This window comes from Manis javanica, chromosome 3 (assembly GCF_040802235.1).
Source record: "Manis javanica isolate MJ-LG chromosome 3, MJ_LKY, whole genome shotgun sequence".
Lineage (NCBI taxonomy): Eukaryota > Metazoa > Chordata > Mammalia > Pholidota > Manidae > Manis > Manis javanica.
This window is the reverse complement of record NC_133158.1, coordinates 209725459-209745226: the sequence shown is the minus strand read 5'-3', so window position 1 is coordinate 209745226 and position 19768 is coordinate 209725459. Positions and strand designations below refer to the sequence as shown.

The 19768-nt window shown below is 51.0% G+C and overlaps 1 protein-coding gene and 1 long non-coding RNA gene across 3 annotated transcripts in view; both read right to left on the bottom strand.

Moving 5' to 3' along the window:
* DPYSL2 (dihydropyrimidinase like 2) overlaps positions 1-19768 on the bottom strand; it is a 107532-nt gene that overhangs the window by 4667 nt on the left and 83097 nt on the right. For both annotated transcript variants that reach the window (XM_017654412.3, XM_017654414.3), the window contains exons 6-12: positions 19320-19400; positions 18786-18854; positions 15604-15724; positions 7607-7763; positions 7034-7175; positions 4940-5110; positions 363-542 (exon numbers count right to left, since the gene is read on the bottom strand). In XM_017654412.3, coding sequence (XP_017509901.1) covers positions 363-542; positions 4940-5110; positions 7034-7175; positions 7607-7763; positions 15604-15724; positions 18786-18854; positions 19320-19400 — 921 coding nt within the window. The remainder of the gene's footprint in view (positions 1-362; positions 543-4939; positions 5111-7033; positions 7176-7606; positions 7764-15603; positions 15725-18785; positions 18855-19319; positions 19401-19768) is intronic.
* LOC140848562 (uncharacterized) lies at positions 9486-15594 on the bottom strand. Its single transcript, XR_012129658.1, has 2 exons — positions 13171-15594; positions 9486-12486 (listed from the first exon to the last, which is right to left on the bottom strand). It is a non-coding gene; the product is annotated as an uncharacterized lncRNA (long non-coding RNA).

Genomic DNA, 19768 nt, shown 5'->3' with positions numbered 1-19768 from the left:
CCTAATTCCATCTCCCTTCTTTGACTTATTGAACTCCTACTTAACCTTCAAAACCCAAATCAAAATGCCCTCTCCCCATGACACTTACCCCCACGACTCTACAACCATGATTCCCTCCTCTGAACCTCACCACATATCTCATCACAAACACATACCAGTCTGAATTCATCCTGGCTAAGCTGTGGACACATCTGACAGCTATGCTGGTATTCTGACCTCCAGAAATAAAAAGACCATGTTTCTCTTATCCCTGAACCCTGCCATACTCATCTTGATATTCGGACTCAAAGAGCTCAGTCACTGTTTTTGGAACTGGACTTAATCCATGATAAAAACAACTGCATAAGTTTGGAGCTACTCACTCGGCTCCTCGCCTTGATACGCTTGTAAACAAAATCAGGGAAGGGCTTCCGGGGGATGTAGCGTCCAGAGCCTTCGGTGACATGAAGGGTGCCGTCCTCGAGGACAATCTTGCCCTGGCTGATGACCACCAGAGGGGAGCCACGGCACTCCATGCCTTCGAAGATGTTGTACTCGAGAGACTAGAGGAGAGAGCAGGAGAGTTCAGAGCCCACATCCCCCTTCCAGTGAGACCTCGTCAGCCTGGCAGCACCCACCGTCCAACACTACACGGACCAAAGAAAGGCCCAGAGACAGAGTGCCTGTCCTGACTGGCAACCAGCAGCCCCTTCATGTCTGTCTTAATTCCTCTGTCTAGAATACGAAATCATCTTTTCCTACCTCTCACAAGTTTGGGGTAAACAAAATTGAACAGAAATATTGTATGGAAAAGTAGGAGAGTTTGTAAATGCTACAGAAACATAAAAAGATGATTCTTGGCGTTAGCAGGGGCTTCATCTTCACTAACAAGCTCCAGTCAGTTTGAAATCGAAAGGCCTTCTCCAACCGGAAACAGGCCATTCAGGGGCAGGGTTTCCCACTGGCTTGCCTGGCTTTCTAATCTGTTTGTAATGTGGTTGAACTCAAGGTCCTAAATGAAAGCCTGGTAACTTAAGAGACATGCCTTTGATAAAGTGTTTAAGGTTTAATTTCCCAAACAATGCAGCTGTCCTTTAGGCCTCAAGCTTTCAGGGTGAAGAGTCACATATCTGTGCTCCTCTTGGAAAATATGCAGGGTCTCTATGGACACATGAGTTTTTCTTTGAAGAACAAGGCAAGGAAGACAGTGGGTGCCATAGCGGTCACCCCACATGTCGCAGTCCCCTCCCATAGCTGGGGCTCACCCAGGGCTACCTCCCCAGATTCTAGGATGCTTCTGCTGCTCCCTGCCTGCCCTGCCCAAATGCACAGACGGCTGTGGCTGGAGGATTAACAGGCAGCTCCAAACATAAAAAGCAGCTCGGCCTTCTGGGGAGATCAGTTCAGGCCAGGTGATCGGCACTGTGGCTTTGCTGTCACAGGGCCACACAGCTCAGGGGAACACCTCTGCTCAGTGCAGTGGCTGGCAAGTGTGGAGAAGCCGCGGGCTGGCTCGGCAGCTCACAGACGGTGTCGAAGTACAGTGGTACTGACTGAAAACAGCAACAAGGGGCCATCAGCACAGTTCTGAGACTCAAAGGAATAATGTGGAAGCTACCGAAGGAATGAGGCAGAGAGGCATCCTGGGGAGGAAAGGGGGCCCAATACGTCAATTCTGGGCCAGTGTTGCCCCCACATCTTACGACTGTCTTCCATCGATGCGAAGACACTTCGCCTGGAAATGAGACTGTTTCTGACGGCAGATGGAGGGGCGCATTCGCCGTCAGCCTAAACTGACCCCGGTTCTTCCAGGGGATTCGGGATTTGGCCTGGGGATTACCATGCTGAGGCCACTGTACATTAAATTCCCAGCCTGAGGGTTTCCTGGGCCATGCTGGTAGCAGGAATTTGGCCACCAACAGGCACAAGCACCAGCTTTCAGAGGAGACATTTTTGCCCTCCCTGCACCCAGTGCCACAAGCTGAGGCACACAGGGCTTTTTGCCACCACTTTCTGCGTGCTGAACTGACCTCTCAATCATCCTCCACCAAGCCCAAGCTGGCCCTTGGTGGCGTGGTGTATTTTTAAGGGAGTCTCCTATTAAAGTCCTCTGGGTGTGTCCTTTCACAGTGGTATGTAAACTAATGGAATATCTTAAAATCGATGGCATCTTAGACCTACTGACATCCCGGAGCTGAGTGCATGACTCTGAGCAGATGAGAACTGCAGTCTCTTCACCTGCCTCCCTCCTGACCCCATAAAAAGCCTCAGACCTGTGTTGAGCTCTGTCATCTCTGAAATGACCTTTGAAAGGGTGCACTGCATCCAACTGGTCCCACCCACAGCTGTCTCCATTCTGACAAGCTCCTCCGGCACACAACGGGGATAACAGAAACAACCACGGATGCAGTGCCACCTGCCCTGGGTTCATATCCCAGCTCGGCCACGCGCCAGCTGCATGACTTTGCACAAGTCTCTTATACTCCTGAGTCTCAGCTTCCTCATCAATAAGGCGATAAGCCCCACTTTGTGGGGCAGATGCCACAATTAGATGCAATAAAATGAACAACAGCATCTAGCCTATTACTTGGCACAAGGTAGGTATTAAAAAATGCTCACTCACTCACTGTCCATTTTTTATTGCACTTTCCCAACAAGACTGCAAGCTTTTAAGTGTCAAAGACACCAGAAGTTGCATCTGTTTTTAGCTGCCTAGAAATGACTGATCACAAATGCCTAGAGGAGTTTTGGGCCATTCCCATTTCTAGAAGATGGAAGAACCGCCCCATGACTCTAAGCGACTTAAAATCCACAAGTTCAACGGTCAGGTCACAGCTAAGGGTTTTGCATACCTACTCTGTCGAACCACGAGGCAGTGAGGCTTCACTGCTCACCAGGTCTTCAACCTACACCCACAAGGGGCTCCCCAAAACTGCTCATCTGCCCGGATGCCTGGAAAATCCAAGTAGAGGCTCAGCAGCAGGGCTGTCAAGAATAGTTTGCTAAATGCTCCCAATTAAAGCTAATTAGCCCCGTGGAAGGAAACTGGATTACACAGGGAAAGTCTCCTATTTGTATTCTCCCAGATGATTAATGCTGCACAGGCATTCTTCGTGTGTGAGAGCTCTTTCAAACAGGTGAGGACGGAAAAGAGGCTTTTCCTTTTGAGTGTCCATGTTTCTGATGCGCAGATGCCTGGAGGTAAACACAGGGTTGTCTGGAGAGGTTCGGGGGAAATGTGTGAATGGCAGAATCTGTCTTCTCGAATCATTTCTGCACCTCCTCTCCTCTGCCTGGGTAATGACTCCAAAGGCAAGCTCCTAGGTGGGTGACCTACAACTTCAGGAGCAAGTCCACATCACCCTCCATGCTACCGTCGGGGAAGGGACTCTGCAAGGGAGGGAAGCACATATGCACCTACGCCTGACCAACAGGCTGCCTGTGCCGTCTGGCAGGGAACATGTGCGGGTGGTCAGTCCTGGGCATCTGGCTCTACCACAGAACAGCCGTGTAACATCAGACCGGTCACTTAAACTCTGCAAGGTGCCATTTATTTATCTTCCCAATCGGGTTAACAATCCTGTCCTTTTATTGAGATGGCCGAATGAAATGTTAAGTGCACATGAACAGTAGGTTCACTGGACAGGATCCTAGGACCCCAGCCCATAAGAAGCCCTTGGGGCCCCCAACAGGTTGTGACCCGAGTTACAAGTCCGTGTGGCCGTAAGGCTATGCTGCCAGGCTAAGCCAGCCAGTGGAGGAGGAGGAAAATGTCAACTCTAAACACTGATTGCTGAGCACCCTCCCCAGAAGGCTGCTACCATCCCAGCGCCCACACGTGCCAGCAGAAGCTAGAGGTGAGCCCCGTAGCCAAGCGCCTCTGCCCACAAGTGGGAGGACTGGAATTCGGCCCAGCGCCCAGGGCTGTCCCGGAGAGATGCCAAAGCCAGCCCGAGGTGTGGTGGCACCTGGGGGAGGTACCGGCCCAGGCCTTCTGGTGGGGGCAGTCTAGAATGAGATCCTCCGTTGAGCCAGCTCTCAATCCAGACCTTTATTTAGAATCCTTTTTATTCATTAAGAATTTACTTTAAATTTCTTACGAGTTTCTGAAATAAAACTCTTCTGACCTCTGGCCTTTTCATTCCCAAATCTCTCCCTTTGTCCATGTTCTTTCAGCATTTTATACACACACACATTTTTCTCGGAAGAACAATGGTATCTAACGCCTCTGCCCAATGTCCCCGGACCTCACAGAAGCACAGGACACTCAGAGACCTCATCTAAGCCCCTCATTCTCTGCTGAGGAGCCTGATACAACAATAAAGTCACTTGCCCAGGGTCTCATTAACAAGACAGGCCGTCCCCAAGCTCTGCAGTCTAGACTGAGAGGCAAGAGATACCCTCAAATCTTATCAGTACACCTGCCGGGGGGTATTTCTTCAAGAAGCCAGTCAACTAATTCCTTTAGTACCATAAAAGCACCTGTCATTTTAGTTTCTGTATGACACACTGACACGAGAAAGCAGTGGCTTAAAAGAATGTAAGTGGAATACACCTCAGGAGCAGACACTGGAATGTTCTAGTTAATTCCCTGGCAGAAAGCACTGCCATAGAGGTGCTGCACCCAACTATTGAAACACGGTGCTGCCTGACTTCTAGAAGCTTCTGATGTCCTGGCATGAGTCAGGAGGCTCTGAAGGTTTATAGATAGACACCCTCTATCTATGGAGAGGCTGTGGTACTCCAAAATGATAAGAGTGACAGGCTTGCTGATCTCACTAAAGAAAGGGAAATAACAATTTTTTTTTCAGCAAGTTGCCAAGTTATAATATAACCTGGGGAAAAGTTAGCTTCTTTCAGAGTAAGTTCTTTTCATAAATCCTGGGGACTCTCTGCACCTCAGTCTGCTTCTGTGACAGTGACGCAGGTGGACCAGGTCCACACAGGCAAGGGGACTCACGCTGTTGTGGGTCTTGGCAGAGATGGTTTTAACGCTGTCAGGGTCCCAGATGACCAGGTCAGCGTCAGACCCCACAGCAATGCGGCCTTTCCGGGGGTACAGGTTGAAGACTTTGGCTGCATTGGTGCTGGTCACGGCTACGAACTGGTTCTCGTCCATCTTCCCGGTGACCTGAGGAGAACCATACATGCACACACACCAAAAGCAAGTTAAGAAGTGGGAAGGGGATGACTTGGCCCTAAAGGAACACACTTTTGATACACACAACTCAGATGAATAAGAACATTATGCTGAGGGAAAATCCAATCGCAAAATGTTACACACCGTCTGATTTCATTTATATCACATTCTCAAAATAACCATGTTATAGAGACGTAGAACAGCCCGAAGGTGGGGTAGCCATGCCCATAAAGGGGCAGTGCAAAGCTGGGCTCTGTGGTGGTGGAGGAAACCTGTGTCTTGATTGTGGTGACGACTCTACACGCAGACACCACCGTCAACTTCTGGGTTTTGATATGGAAGATGCAACCCCGGGGGAACTGGGTGAAGGCATTCACAGGACCTCTCTGTCCCATCTTTGCAACTGTATCTGAAACTGTAATTATTTCAACATGAAAACTTAAAAAGAAAGTTGAAGGAGCTGCAATGTCCCCCCAGGAAATATCAAGTGGCTTGAATGGCTGTTCTTTTAAAAAATAAAGACACCGACTTCAGCTGCGAGTCCAGACAACCGACAAGTCACAGCCTTGTGTCTGGCTTTGCGTAGCACAGGTGCCAATCACGTCTCCTCATGTCCCTCCCCACACTTTCCCATCTCCAGCACTGAGCACCCCTTTCCTTTAAATGCAAGATTTGAGGAAATGACTGTATATCTCTGAGTTAGGAAATGTACTCTAAAGCTAAAAGAAAAATGGCCAAAGGAAATGAGCTGGTACATGGCCAATAATTGCATGAAAAAAAAATTCACTCTTATCAGCGATTGAAGAGATTAAATGTAAGACAAAAATTCACCAAATAGCAATACTTCTGGGTTTGTTGGTAACAGTAGTTTGGACCTGGTAGAAGAAATGGAATGTATGCACTGCTTGCAGCATACAAATTAGTGTAATTTCTAGAAAGAACTTGGACAATATATAGCAAAAGCCTTAAATATACATACACCCTTCGACCCAGCAAGACCACTTTTAGAAATTTCCCCTACAGGCCTAATGAAAGATGTGTCTACAAGGATGTATATCCCAATAAGAGAATAAGAAACAACATAAATGTTCCAAGTTACAAATAAATTACAGTTAAGCTAAATAAATTAGCATTAAATGAATCATCTGCTATTAAAATCAAATTTTTCAAGCATATTTAAGGATGTGGAGACTTATTCATGATATACTGTTGTATAATAAAATAAGCCACAAAATAGTATGTATGATGCCACTGTTATTTACACACACACACACACACACACTGTAATATACAGAGAAGAGCACGCTTATACTGACAAAAATTGGGAAGACATTTACCAAAACGTTAAGTGTAGTTTTATTTTAAAGATGGTGTTATTAGTGATTTTTACTTACTTTCTTATTCTTTTTGGATTTAGGATACATCATTTTCATAATCTAAGAAATTTATTAACAGAAAGCCTGTTCTTTCTTTTAAGACATTGGAAATGAAAAAGCCCAGAGGTCCTTGTTCAAAACAGGCCTGTCAGAAGCCTATAGTGGATAGAAATATGCTTAAGCCCAGAGAGCCCTAAAGGACAAGAAACAGTCCATTTCCAAGAACAGAAGACTAACTGAGAAAGGTGGGGCACCAGGTTGCTAAAGAAGCTTTTTCCTGGCTGATCAAAACAATCTTATTTTAAAGACTTTTTTTCCCCACTCTCCACTGATCCACAGATGCCAATGATAAGAAATACATACGTAACATCTAGGAGGAAATGACCTACAAGGAGGGGTCTTGGATTTCCAAGCCTGGGAAATACTGTCATACAAGTAGGGACAACTTCTATCAGCTGCTACATCAAGCCCCGACACAAGGGGAGGGGGGCTGAAGGGGGGGACGCAGACCAGCCCGCCAGCGGGCCCTGCTCCGTACCACGGCCTTATCCCAGATGATGGACATCCGCTCCTCGGTGCCGTTGGTACCCTCAGGGATCAGGGTGAAGTTGTCCTTCCCGACAGCCTTCTGGGCCGTGTTGAAAGTACAGTGGGCACTGCCTGTGACCTGTAAATCTCCACTGGAAAGAAAAAACATGACTAGTTTTTAACGCATCTTGGATTTCAAATCATCCTTCAAGTGCCAGATCACTGAAAGGTTCTTAAACAGCCCATCCTCGGCTCAGGAGTCAGGAAATGCAGGAAGATGTGATGACCTGGTATTGAAGCTTCATGAAACACTAAGCATCTGAACTGATCTCCTGAGGTGCTTTAGGGGGGACATGCACCCCAGTGGAACGCTTCTGCTGCCTCAATCATTCCCTGGCTGTGTATCTGGAATCCTCCCGGTAGGACGTCAGAGTGACAACCACATTCCCATCTAGTGACCAAGCTTGGGGAGCAAGGTCTCTGTCTGCGAGACCACTTTTGCCCACCACTCTGTGAGCTGCCAGGTCAGCCTGGCCTGAGGGCAGACTGAGAATGCAGGGTGTGGACCAGTCACAGGACTCACCAGGACAGCAAGGAGTTCAGAAAGTCCGGAGTGGCCGGGTCGGGGCTCAGGGGTGGGGAGGTGACAAACGCTGCGGCCTTGGCCCAGTTCTTGCTCCAGTAGTGGGAGCCATCAGTCCCCAGGCTGGCGGTGATGGGCTCGCCATACACCACGGTTCCTGCCAAACAGAACAGAGCTGAGCGCAGCGCAACGAGGGGAGGAGGAGGCCACCCTGCCAGAAGTCACCACCTGCCTGGCAGTGTGCCAAGGGCTCCCTGAACCCCTTCAGAGATGCGCCAGCATCCTCTCATGGTGAGGAAACTCATGCTGGTCAGACACCCCTGCCCTGCCAGGCACAGTCACCATCGGCATGTGCTCCCTGAGACTTCACCCTGGCCCTGCTCTTCTAACTCAACATACTCTGCCTGGGCGATTGCATGCCTTCCCCCTCCTGTACTGCTGGTCCCCAAATCTACTAACAATCTCCAGTTCAGACTGCATTCAAGCACCCAGACCCAGGAGTGTCTACACTCTTATTCTGGGATGGATGACCCACGGCACCTCAAGCTGAACCTTACTGCTCACCAAAGCATCTTCTGCTCTCCCCGTATTTCCCAGCCCTCCTCAAGCTGTCTAGTTCGGGCTAATGGACAGAGAGAGGGAATTAGACATCACATCAGTGGGCTGAAGCATTTCAGAGCAAGAACACAGCCCTCTGGATCTGTCCCCGTGCCAGCCTGGACCCGAGTCCCCACCTGAAGGCTGCTGTCCTTGGGGGCCACCTGATTCACAGCCAGCTTGGTAAGAGTGAGAAATAAAGGACTTTGTACCATTACAATAATGAGATTACAGAGTTTCTGGAAGCCTAGTCCAACTCGATACACTGTCCCAAGAATGTCAATTCTCTGATGCTCAAATCACGTCCTCCTCTCTATTCATGCAGGTAGAAACCAGAACACTGCGACTGTTACACCCTTTGATGCCAAAGCTTAAAGCCGTGAATACATCCTTTCATTTATTCTCCACATTCCCTCACGTTAGGTGGCTGTCATTTCTCCCCAGCTTATTCTGACAGAGCTCCCCATCAGGTTAGATCTAGTCTTGCTTTCCCAGGCTTCATCCCACCTCTCCACTCATGCTCCATGGCACTGCCAGAGTGATCTTCCTAAAACATAATCTTCCCGTGCTATTCTCTTGCATGAAATCCTCTTAAGGAGCCCCTCTGCCTTCAAGAACAGAAACAAGGTCCTTAGTGAAGCATCTCTTGCCCTTAATTATCCAGACCAAAGGTGATCTTTTGCCCTTAATTACATCTCCAAAACCCAATTACATCTGTACTCTAATAATCCAATAATCCCTCAGTTTTGAATTTTTTGATTCCCCACTAGATGGAGATACTCTGAAGAAAATGAATCTGCCAGCACATAGTAGGCACTCAATAAAAGTGGGTTCAATTGACAGAAGGGTGTGATATTTTAGTAACTGAAGGCATCAGAGCTGGACCTTGATCTCAGGCCAGCCTTCCCATGCCTGGGAATTTACCTCCCATCTCCACCTACCACAAGACCGACCCCTACCGTGGAGGACCTGCCAAGGGGTTTCCTCCCCTCCGCACACACCGCCCTCCAGGCCAAACCCGTCTCACTCAGGAATGTGTGTCCTTTCTGCACCGCAGCCTTTTCCAAGGACTTATCTCTGGCTAGTATACGGCATGCTCTCCGCTGCGGTCAGCCACGCTGAGCAATGACTCCACCAAGCTGCCCCCTCCAGCCTCAGGAATTTACGGGAGCCGCCGTTTAGCCAGGGCAGAGCAGGAGAAGGGCCCGCAGACCACTCACCCCAGGGGACCAGCATCTCCCCGGGCAGGAGGCAGGGCACCAGAGCCCAGAGGGGGCCTCACCCAGAAGGAAGCCCCCAGGAAGAAAAGGGCCGACGTCCAGATGCGCTGGAAGTCTGGGTGCCTGACCCACTCAAACCTCCCCAGCAGGACTTGGTCTGAGGAGCCAGGTGGGCAGCTGTCCAAGCTGCTCATCTCCTCCCAGCCTGAGGCTGCTTATGAAATGCAAACGGCCGAGCAGGTACCCAGCGCTGGGCCCACGGCTCTCACAGGACCGGGGCCCCCAGCTGTGGTTCCAGCACCAGCCAGGCTGGCTGAGCCGAGGGTAGCTCTCTGACCTGGCCAGGTCTAGGGGGCCCCACCAGCTACTGTCTGAGCACCCAGGTGAGCTTTGGGCAAATCATTAGGAGAACAAAGACCCCATAACCCCAAGCTTCTCCTGGTTTTGTCGACATGAAAAAGTTCACGAGAACAGAGCTGCTCGGAGAAAGCAACATGACCAACCATCCGCTGCAAGCCTTGGGCAAGGAAAATATTTTCCTGATCATCCCGTCACTCACTGTTGCTCCTCCCCTCCCTGAACCTGCTCTTCGGTCCAGCCTTCAGCAGTGTGCACACAGGAGGGGCTGGCTCCTGGGACACGTCCTGAGCCCAGTAAGTGTGAGTGCCCTTGACTGCAGCCTTCACCTCGCTCTGAAAAACATCTGAGTGGGGCAGGGGACTGGCACATGGGGCTGGGCCCCTTCTCTCTCTGCATAGGGACACGCACCTCACCACAAAAGAATGAACTTGGCCTTCAGCCTCTGGAAAACCAGAAGTGGATCAGAGCTTCAAGGCCACTGCTGACCAGAGCCTGCCTTGGCTGAACCAGGATTCCCGGAGCAGGGCCCAGCTAAGACGTGAGCACTTGGAGGAGGGGGGCCCCCTGAGGGGCCTTCTGCTCGGCTCCGCTCATATTCCAAGGTACCCAGAGGCCCTTGCTGCGTTTGCGTTTATCTCTTGGATTCAGCCCCCAGAGGCGGGGCAGGAGCTAAACCATCCTCAGGCCCCAGGGGAGATGGACCCCCAGGTGGGCCCTGCCTCTGGGCACCAAGGGCCTGCAACCACCCCGGGCCGCCTCCCCGGTTTATAAGCACTGTCCCCAGGGGCGCTGCGGATGAGCCTCTGGCCTCCTCAGGCGCAGACACTGAACTGCATGCCAGAAATAATTACCACTAACAATAACAAACCATGAAATAGGCTTAATCCGCCTCTCTGCACTCTCCTCAACACACTGCTGACGCTTTCTGGGCGGCAGTTAGACCTTCACTATTTTCTCCTCCAGAGAAAGTCTGAACTGAAGGCTGTGACGCCGAGCCAGCCCCTGGCAGGCGCGGTCGGATGGCCGGGAACCACAGAGGTAGTGTTTATTCACGACAGGCTGGGGCCTCAGTGCATTCATGAAGAATGAATGGAAGGCTGGGGTTTAGAAATGTTTGACAGCTCCCGGCCCTGACAGTTAGTCATTTCCCATGAACGAGAAGTAAGAGGACAATACACACACACACACACACACACACACACACACACACACACTCTCTCTCCTCTCTCTCTCTCTCTCTCTCTCTCTCTCTCTCTCTCTCTCTTTCTCTCCCTCTCCCTCTCTTTCCCTTTTCTCTCAGCCCAGGGCCAGAACTCAGCAGGTTATCCAGGGATAAACCTGCCAGACTTTGGTACTGAGAGCGGTTCTAGAGAAACAGAATCAAAAGTTTTCTGAACTGGTTCTGGGGTTTCCAGAATTGTCTCTCTAATCAGATCTGATTAAAAGGCACTAATGACTCTATTTCCAGTACTAGAGAGAGCGGTGAGAGCCCGTGGCGTGCCGGGCAATAGACGTGCACGGTAGCATATCACCGCTGAGCAGATACTCATTAAGAGGCAAAGGTTGGGCTGACTGTGTACTTGACACCTTGGAACGTACTTGTCAAACTGAGAATAAGCAGATTGGCTGGTTCTCCCCATCAGGCCGGACAAAGTGGGGAAGAAAAGGATGCGCTCAGGGATGCAAACGCCCCAGCCAAGGGCTGCATAAAGACCCCAGAGTTTCCATCTGCCCTGTAAGAGCCTTATCTCCATGGCCTGCGGGCTGAGAAGGCTGTAAACCAAACCCAGAGACTCAGCAAGCAAGTGGCTGCATCACAGCACAAATTCAATTCCCAGCCTCTCGAGGGCACCAAGTGGGAAGGAATTCTGCCTCCAGACAGCCTTTGGGTGGAGCTGCAATATCAACCACTCCGAGACCCCCAGCCTGAAGGCCAACCCTGCAGATTTCAGATTGCCGGCAGCCGCGACTGCTTGAGCCAACTCCTTAAGGTCTATCAATCTCTCGTCCCCATTCTCCTTCCCGCCTCTAGATTAGATACATGATAGATAGATTAGATAGAAGGACAGATAGACAGACAGACAGATAGATTAGATAGATAGATGGATGGATAGATAAAATAGATAGATAGATAAATAGAGAGATAGATAGATGAATGGATAGATAAGATAGATAAATAGATGACAGACAGATGGATAGATGGATGGATAGATAGATGATAAATAGTTGACAGATATAGATAGATAGATAGATAGATAGATAGATAGACAGATAGATAGATAGATAGATGACAGATATAGACAGATAGATAGATAGATAGATAGATTCTATTTCTCTGAGCAGCCCTGACCAATACACATTTTGGAAACTTAGGACATTCACAAACCAACACATATGCCACTCTCAGGTTTCAAGACCGCTAGGTTGTACATTATTCATCCCCAAGCTGGGGTGGCCCCTCAGTCCCCAGGACCACATGCATCTCGCTGATGCCCGAATCATTCCCACTGGCCCACAGGGCACAGAAAGTCATCCTGAGCTGACTTCCCAGGGCTTCCCATCTCTCAGCAACCTCCAGACGTCCTGCATGTTTCTGCATCGGGGTGGGGTGAGGAGGGGGATGAAGAAGGCTGTCCATCAGGGGGGGTCATCAGGCCCGGCCCACATGCTGCCCTTCTCACCCAGAAGGCATCAGCAGCCACCCTGGGGTCACACATGGACAAAATGCAGTCAGTGCGGCTCATTCCAGACACATCCCACACGGCACCTCAGTGGACGGAGAGTGGCCAGGAGGCTGAGGCTGTGGGTTCTATTTCCCATAGGCTGGGTGATCTGGGTGACATGTGTGATTTCTGCATCTCAGTTTCTCTCCCATGAAATGAACCTATTAAATCAACCAGTGCCTAAGCTCTTTAGAGGAGTAAAAACTGCCCTGATCTTCTGGTCCTGGCTGTGCCTTCAGCTCCTTATCTACAGAATGGGTGACAGTGAGCTGCCCCGCTGACTGGCAGAGCACATCAGCTCTCTCGGGGGGTGGCATGCCATCGTGTGGGGTCTCAGGGGCATGAGGAAGGAGAAGTGCCCACCAGAAGCAGAAAAGAGTCCTCGGCAGAGCCCTTCCCCAGCAGGACCTTGGCTGTCCTCCTCTAAGCAGCCCTTTGGCTCTGAGTGGTGATGACCGTGGGCACAGCTATTACACACATCTCCACGTACATTATCCCATTTACCACCACCACACCCTGAGAGACGAGTCCCTGTGACTGACTTTGCGCATGGGCAGATGAGACCTAGAGATGGTACCTGACCTGCCCGGCACCACATGCTAGCACAGAGTGGAACTGGGATCTGACCTAGGACAGAATACTGAGCACAAAACCACAATACAACCTTATATCGTCTTCCTTCTTGGTTGTTTGGGAATCATTGCGCCCATCACTCCGGAGGTCAGGCTGGTGTTTCTACCAGGTTTGTTGAGGAACTAAACCCCAACAGATACCAAGAAAGAGATGGTCACAGCATTTCTCAGATTAAAATACTCTCAAAGCACGAATAAGTCCTATGTTAATGGGGACACTCACGGCCTGAAGACAGATGCGGGGGGACCAAAGCCCATTTCTACCATTCACAAGCTCTGACCTTCCATTCACTCAGCTGCAATGTACAACCAAGAACCAAAATCCCTGCCTGGGCTGCCCCCAAAGTTGTTGCAAAGTTCTGACATGATGGAAAGAGCCTTAACAGCCTATAAAGCAAGCTAGGACTTCTGATTCTTGCTCACTGGCACCCAAGTGCACCCAAAATTCCTTGCTGGCAGCTCAGGTTCACCTACAGCAAGGCTTTCAAGGACTGAAGGGTGGCAGTTTGAATGCAAGAGCTACTCTGGGCACCACAGTTGGACTCACACCTAGAAGGTTCTGGAATGAGCAGACTGAAGCAATCCCTTCTTAGTGTTCATCCCCCAGTATACACAGAGGGTCAAAGTCATGAGCAGAGGGACATCACTGGACGCCGAGTGGCACAGTGTAAGGGCAGGACCAGACAGACGACAGAATCACGCCCTGCCGTTCTGCATCTTCTGATGAGAAATCTGAGGCACAGACAGGAGGAGCCCAGCGCCAGTGCACTGCCACCCCGACCAGGGCCAGCTCCCCCTGCCCCGGACAGAGCTCTGCTGAGGCCGGATCCCTCTAGCTTCCAGATTGGACAAGTGAGACTCCAAATTGGAAAACAAGGTCTTGTTCCTAAACTCTGCTAAACTGAATGTTTAATTATACTAAAATTGCATTAAAATGTTTGACTAACTTTTTGTTTATTGTCATCTGGGCACCAAAATAAATAAAATAAGCTGCCCCTAACTTCCCCTTCCCTGAGACTGTGCCTACCGTGCCATGCTACATGGGAGCAGCGATTCTGAGATTAGTGTTGGCTGTGTGATTAGGGAGCTGAGGCTCATTCCCACACTGCACCCGCAGGCCTGCGTGACAGAGGGCCCAGGGGAAGGACGGTCCCCAACAGCAATCATCCAGTGTCTCCCAGAAACAACCCAAAGCTGATTCTGGGTAGATGTCATTAGTTTAGGAAAGCGTTCCTTTATTTTGAAAAGGCAATTCCTCTAGCTACCAGGAGAGGGCTCATTTCCAAGACAGTAATGCAGCAACCACATAAGGCGAAGCCTAAGGACAGAGGCCCCGCGGGGGCGCCGAGAACAGGGGCCAGGATTGCTGGGTCCATCTGGAAGCCATCATCTCCAGGGACAGACTGACTCAGTGGTCACTGAGCAATCTGTTCTAGGTCCTGACCCAAGGTCGCCCACCATGTGGCTCACATCCCACAGAGAACTGGGAACAGAAGCACAGAGGTCAGACTGCTCCCTTATTGACAGAGAAAGAAAGACACAGGAGATAAAGGGATAGAAAGAGACTGAAAGGAAGAGAGAGGCCAAGAAAGAAATTTAGAGACCAGGAGAAAGCTACACAGAAATCAAGAGACAAACGGAGACGGCAAGATGGAGGGGTTCGGAGAGGCCCAGGGCGGGGGAATGCAATGGGGTGAAAGGCAGGAAGGGGGGCAGCAGGGAGGGAGGACCCCTTTGTGATATTCATGTTCACATCAGGCCAAGATCTGCCCTCAAAGTCAACCGCACGCTATCAGGCTTTCCGTACGGGCAGCTGCCCTCCACGGCACGGACTGTGGGGTGATTCTCTAAAGTCACAGCCAAGGGCGGGTTACGACAGGGCTCTGCTGCATTCATAATGGATAAGGTGCTCCTGAAGCAGTGCTGGAAGCTGCACTTAGTAAATTAGTTTCCAAGAACCTTCTCAATGGCTTCCCTGGTCCCAACAGAGAGCCAGCCTCAGCCCAGAATATATCAATGTGCTTTATAGGGAGCGACTCAAGCACCAGACCCAGACAGGAGGAGGCCAGGGCAAAATGCCCCATCCTACGCCCCAAGACCCCTACGGAAATCACTACCAGCCACAGAGGGGACGTGCGTTTGTCAATACGAGGATGCTGTCGCAGATGGAAACTGACATTATCTGTAGATGTGCCTAGTTTATTTAGACTGCATCAAATTAAATCCAACTTCTTTAAAGTAGGGGAAAGAGGGAAATGTGCCTGCTCACCCACTCTTTGCCATGTGAGGCTTTAAATAGATACTAACAGGGCCGCAGTGACGGGACAGAGGGAGAAATCGGAGCTCCCTGCCTCGCTCGGCGGTAATTAGGTTAATGCTGGAACGTGATGAAAGCGGCCCACTTGGCATGAAGGTCTGGAAAAGGGGCCTCCTGACCTGCCGGCACCACAGCCGGTGACACTCACCCTTCTTGCGGGCCTGGGCGATCACTTCGGCCGCGCTCCTGCTCATCACCTTGGTGATGTACAGGGGGCAGTTGGTCTGGTTGGCGATGGTAATAGAACGATTCACCGCTTCGGCCTCCACCTACAGAAGAGCATCTGGATGTGAGAACTGTGCCCAGTCGGTGCCCACCCCGCAAGCCCACCTTTACCCACCGAGAAAGGCTAAGGTGAATGAGAGGACTGTGTCCTCAAGGTCCTAACCCGAGTGGTGCTGCGGGAGGGGGATGTGACATGCCCAGTGTCACTCAACACTGGTGGGCTGAAATGACAAGGCAATTCCTTCCCTGCCCTTCTGAGTGTGGTCAGCAGGCCAGCCACACCAGCGTCAGCCTGGAGTCTGTAGGAAATGCAGGTTCTCAGGCCCTTCTCCACACTCACAGGATCAGGAACTCTGTGGGTGGGCCCCAGAACCACAGGTGACTTCTCTGCTAAGGCTTGAGAGCCACCAGGCATGGGAATTTCTTCCAATCTGGTGCCTTGATTCCAGCCATATACTCTTGAGCCATTCAGTGATATGATTTTGGCCAGGCTTCCGTCTGATGCCCACAGATGAAGCCAGCATGGCCCCAGGAACAAGGCAACCTCACAGGGCACTGGGTCAGGAACAGGCAGATTTGTGTAAACCAAAGGCCCTCTGTATGCAAGGCACAACCGTGGCCGGCCACAGCCTGGCACAACCTCTGGCACAAGATGGGAGAGGCACTCCAGTTAATCATCTGACTCTCCAAACCTGGTGCTTAAGTGAATGATATTTCCAAGACCCCGAGGGATCACTGCTAATAGCTGATCAGGTGAGATTACTGAGGTCAAAGGACATCTTACAGAGGAATAAGCAGGGCGTGTTTGGAAAGGGGCCACTGAAGGAACACAGGAAACCATGGAACGATGGATCTCAAAAAGTCTTTTGCAACCTCCCAAACCCTTGCAAAAGGCTGTGGCTTCCCCTCTTGGAGGTAAGGGGCTGGGTTTTACTTGGCTTTTGGTATCCTCCATGCCCCACCCCCAAAACTCCCATCAGAGCACCCAGTACATAGCAGGTGCCCAAAAATGTTTACTGAACAAATAGTTTCAGTTTGCTTCCATGGTTAAAGCTAGACTGTTCCATGAAGAGCTGCTATTTTTCACAAGGAAGAACCAATCCTAACTGAATTATCTTAGCTAACCACGTTTCTACAGGAGCTTGGCCAAGAACTAACGTTCTGTAATTGCATTAACTGGTAATCTAATTTAATAAACTAAGACAACTTCGTTCACATTTGGCCTTTCGGGCATCAACTATGTGAAGAGACATGTCTAGAAATCCAAAGGAAACCAAATGGCTCTTGAGAAAGCTCATTAAACATCCAAGTGTTTTTAATTCCTGGAATAGCTAAACAATCGGCCCTCCCTCTCCTTGGCTCCCGTTACAACAGAAGGGCCTCTGGCCCAGGTGGCACAGGGAGGGGACGTCCTGCATCTCTGTGGTCACCTCAAAGTCCATAGGGTAAAGTGTGAAAGACCCTGCTGGAACCCTCCGTGCCTCCCAGGGCACATGATTATCCATTTTCTGTCCCAATCTGAATGCTTTTGAAGTGAACAGAGGCCTTATTAATGACTGACTGCACAGGAGCAATAGGTGTGGATGGGGGCTCCTGGGGGAGTGGACAGCGCCGTCCTCCTCACAGCAGTAAATGGGACAAGAGAGCCATTTCTGTCCGGGCCCTTCCTCTGGAGGACTGGCTTGCATGGGAAGAATCTGAGTCCCTGGGGCCCTAATTAGCATGCATCTGCCTGTGTCTGCGTGCCAGTCTGTGCGTGTCTTCTCTGTGTGTGTGACTGTGCTTGCCTGTCTGTGTGTGTGTGTGTCTGTCTGTGTCTGTGTGCCTGTTTGTGCCTGTGTCTATCTCCATGTGTGTAGGTGTATCGGCATGTCTGTGTGTATCTGACTGTGTCTGCTTGCCTGTCTGTGTGTGCCTGCATGTGTCCGTCTGCCTATCTGTGTCTGCTTGTCTGTCTGTGTGCATTCACAGGAAGAAGCCAAACAAGGAAGCATAAACCCTCAGCGTGTGCAGACATTCCAAGTGGCTTCCGCCTTCTCTTTTTCCTGCCTCTTTCTTACACTCTCCTTCCCCTGCCTCTTCCCTCCCCAGAGTCCAAGGGAAAAGGCTGGCGACACGGTGCCACCTCCCCAGCCCAGGCGGCCTGTGATGGTGCCCTCATCACCCTGCACCCGGGTCCTGAGCCAGTGCGAGCCTCCTGCGCTCCAGGATCCATGGTTTGGGGACACAGGCCCCCTTCACACTTCTCTCAGCAAGCACCTCCTTCCACCTGTTTCCAGAAGGAAAAGTCCCGACTTGAAGCCGACATCCAGTGCCTTGGTGATTTTCCGCCCTTTTCTGGCGTCCCTCCTCCATCACTACTTCCTTGTTGGGAGACAATTCCTGAGACGCCTCCCCAGAGTTCTCTCCACTCAGAGCTGCCAGGTCCTCGAAAGCCTGACCTTGAGCCTTTCGTTAATGAATCACCTTCCAGCAAGGCCAGGAATTCTCACTTAGCAGACCAGATTCTTCACCACACACGAGGTGAGCACCCCTCTTCTACCTCACCGTCCAGGGATTCTCAACCTTTGTGCCAGCAAAGGGGGACTCTCCACTTAGCTCCTCTTAATTTTCCCTCCCTAATTCTGCAAGATTCTGTCTACCACTCTCTGTTGATCATGTTAAACCCTGTGTAGACTTACCACAGAAAAATTTACAATTCCCTCTATGCTTTTATAGATATTTAGAAGCGCTTCTAGAGCCCCATAATTATGTCTTGGTGGCTGGTCAGACTGTGGAGGCCCCAGGTTATGAATCTCAAAACCCAGACTGCAGGATGCTAATAAAACATAATTTGAATCGACCCAAGAAAGGGCTTGAAGAATTTGAGACAGAAAGAGGGAGGTCTGCAGACTAACCAATCCTACTGCTTTACCCCACAGCTCAGGCTCACAGTACCCTTTGCCTGTGAAGACACGCATGCATGTAACGGTGACTCCTTAGAGGGGCCCAAGCCAGCATCCAAGAAGCCCCACTCTCGACAGGCAGGGCCCACCAGTGGGGTCTGCGTGGCCCGGGAGCACCTGAGGGACAGTGACCCATGCATTCCCCTCCGCGGATGCTCACCTCCTCAGGCCGGCTCAGCACGTGTCCCTCAGGGCCTGTGATGCCCAAATCCAGGATTCTCTGCTGCTCCTGCAGGAATGAAAGCCAGGCTGGACTTCAGATGGCTCTGACCACTAGAGCTCAGAGTTGCTCAGGCAAGACACTGCTGACCACTCAGCTTTCCAAGACCCCATGGAGAGAGGAGCTCGCTACTCTGTGCCCAGCCCAGACTGAGCTGTGACAGACCAGTTACAGCCTCCCAAATGCAGTCAGCTGTTCTCCTGGGCTGCTAAAAGCCCATGCGCTCCCAGGCCCCACCCGAGGCAGCCACACTCCAGCACTGGGCAACGAAGGGAACCGGCTGCGTGTCCTGCAGGACACACCCACATCCAGGCTGCTGGTGACACTGTCAGCACAGCACCCCTGGGCGTTCACACCAGGTCACCCTGCTTTTCTGACCTTGGAGTTGAGCTACTTCAGAAGTCCCTTCACTCTCTCAACACCACCTCCTGCCCTGAAGGTCGTGAAGAAATGATGAAGAGGAAAACACCATACCTCTGCAATGATGTCACCATTTTCTGCGTGGACTTGGGCAATCGCGCCAATATCCCGGATCACACTCAGTACTTCATAGATCTGAGGGTGGAGATCAGAGACAGAGACTTCCATCTTTCCTGTTCACAAGCACAGTAACCTCCCTGCGGGCCCAGGGGATCAGAGCCAGAACCCTTGGGTGCTTCTGTGAAGGCCGGCTTTTGTGACATGCTCTGAGGGCAGTGTTTCTGGCTGCACGTGGCAGAGCGGGACCTCTCAGTAATTAACAGAAGCAACGCAACCCAAAGGGCATGGATTAGGAGAAGCCCGTGGAGGCCCTGCGCCAGGTTTGCTGAGGAGTCCCTGAGCACACAGCTCGGCCACGCTGCCCCACAGCAGGCAACTCTGAGGCTGATTCCGGAGCCTGGGGGCACACAGGTCCTCTGGGTTCATACCGTCCCTAAAGGTAG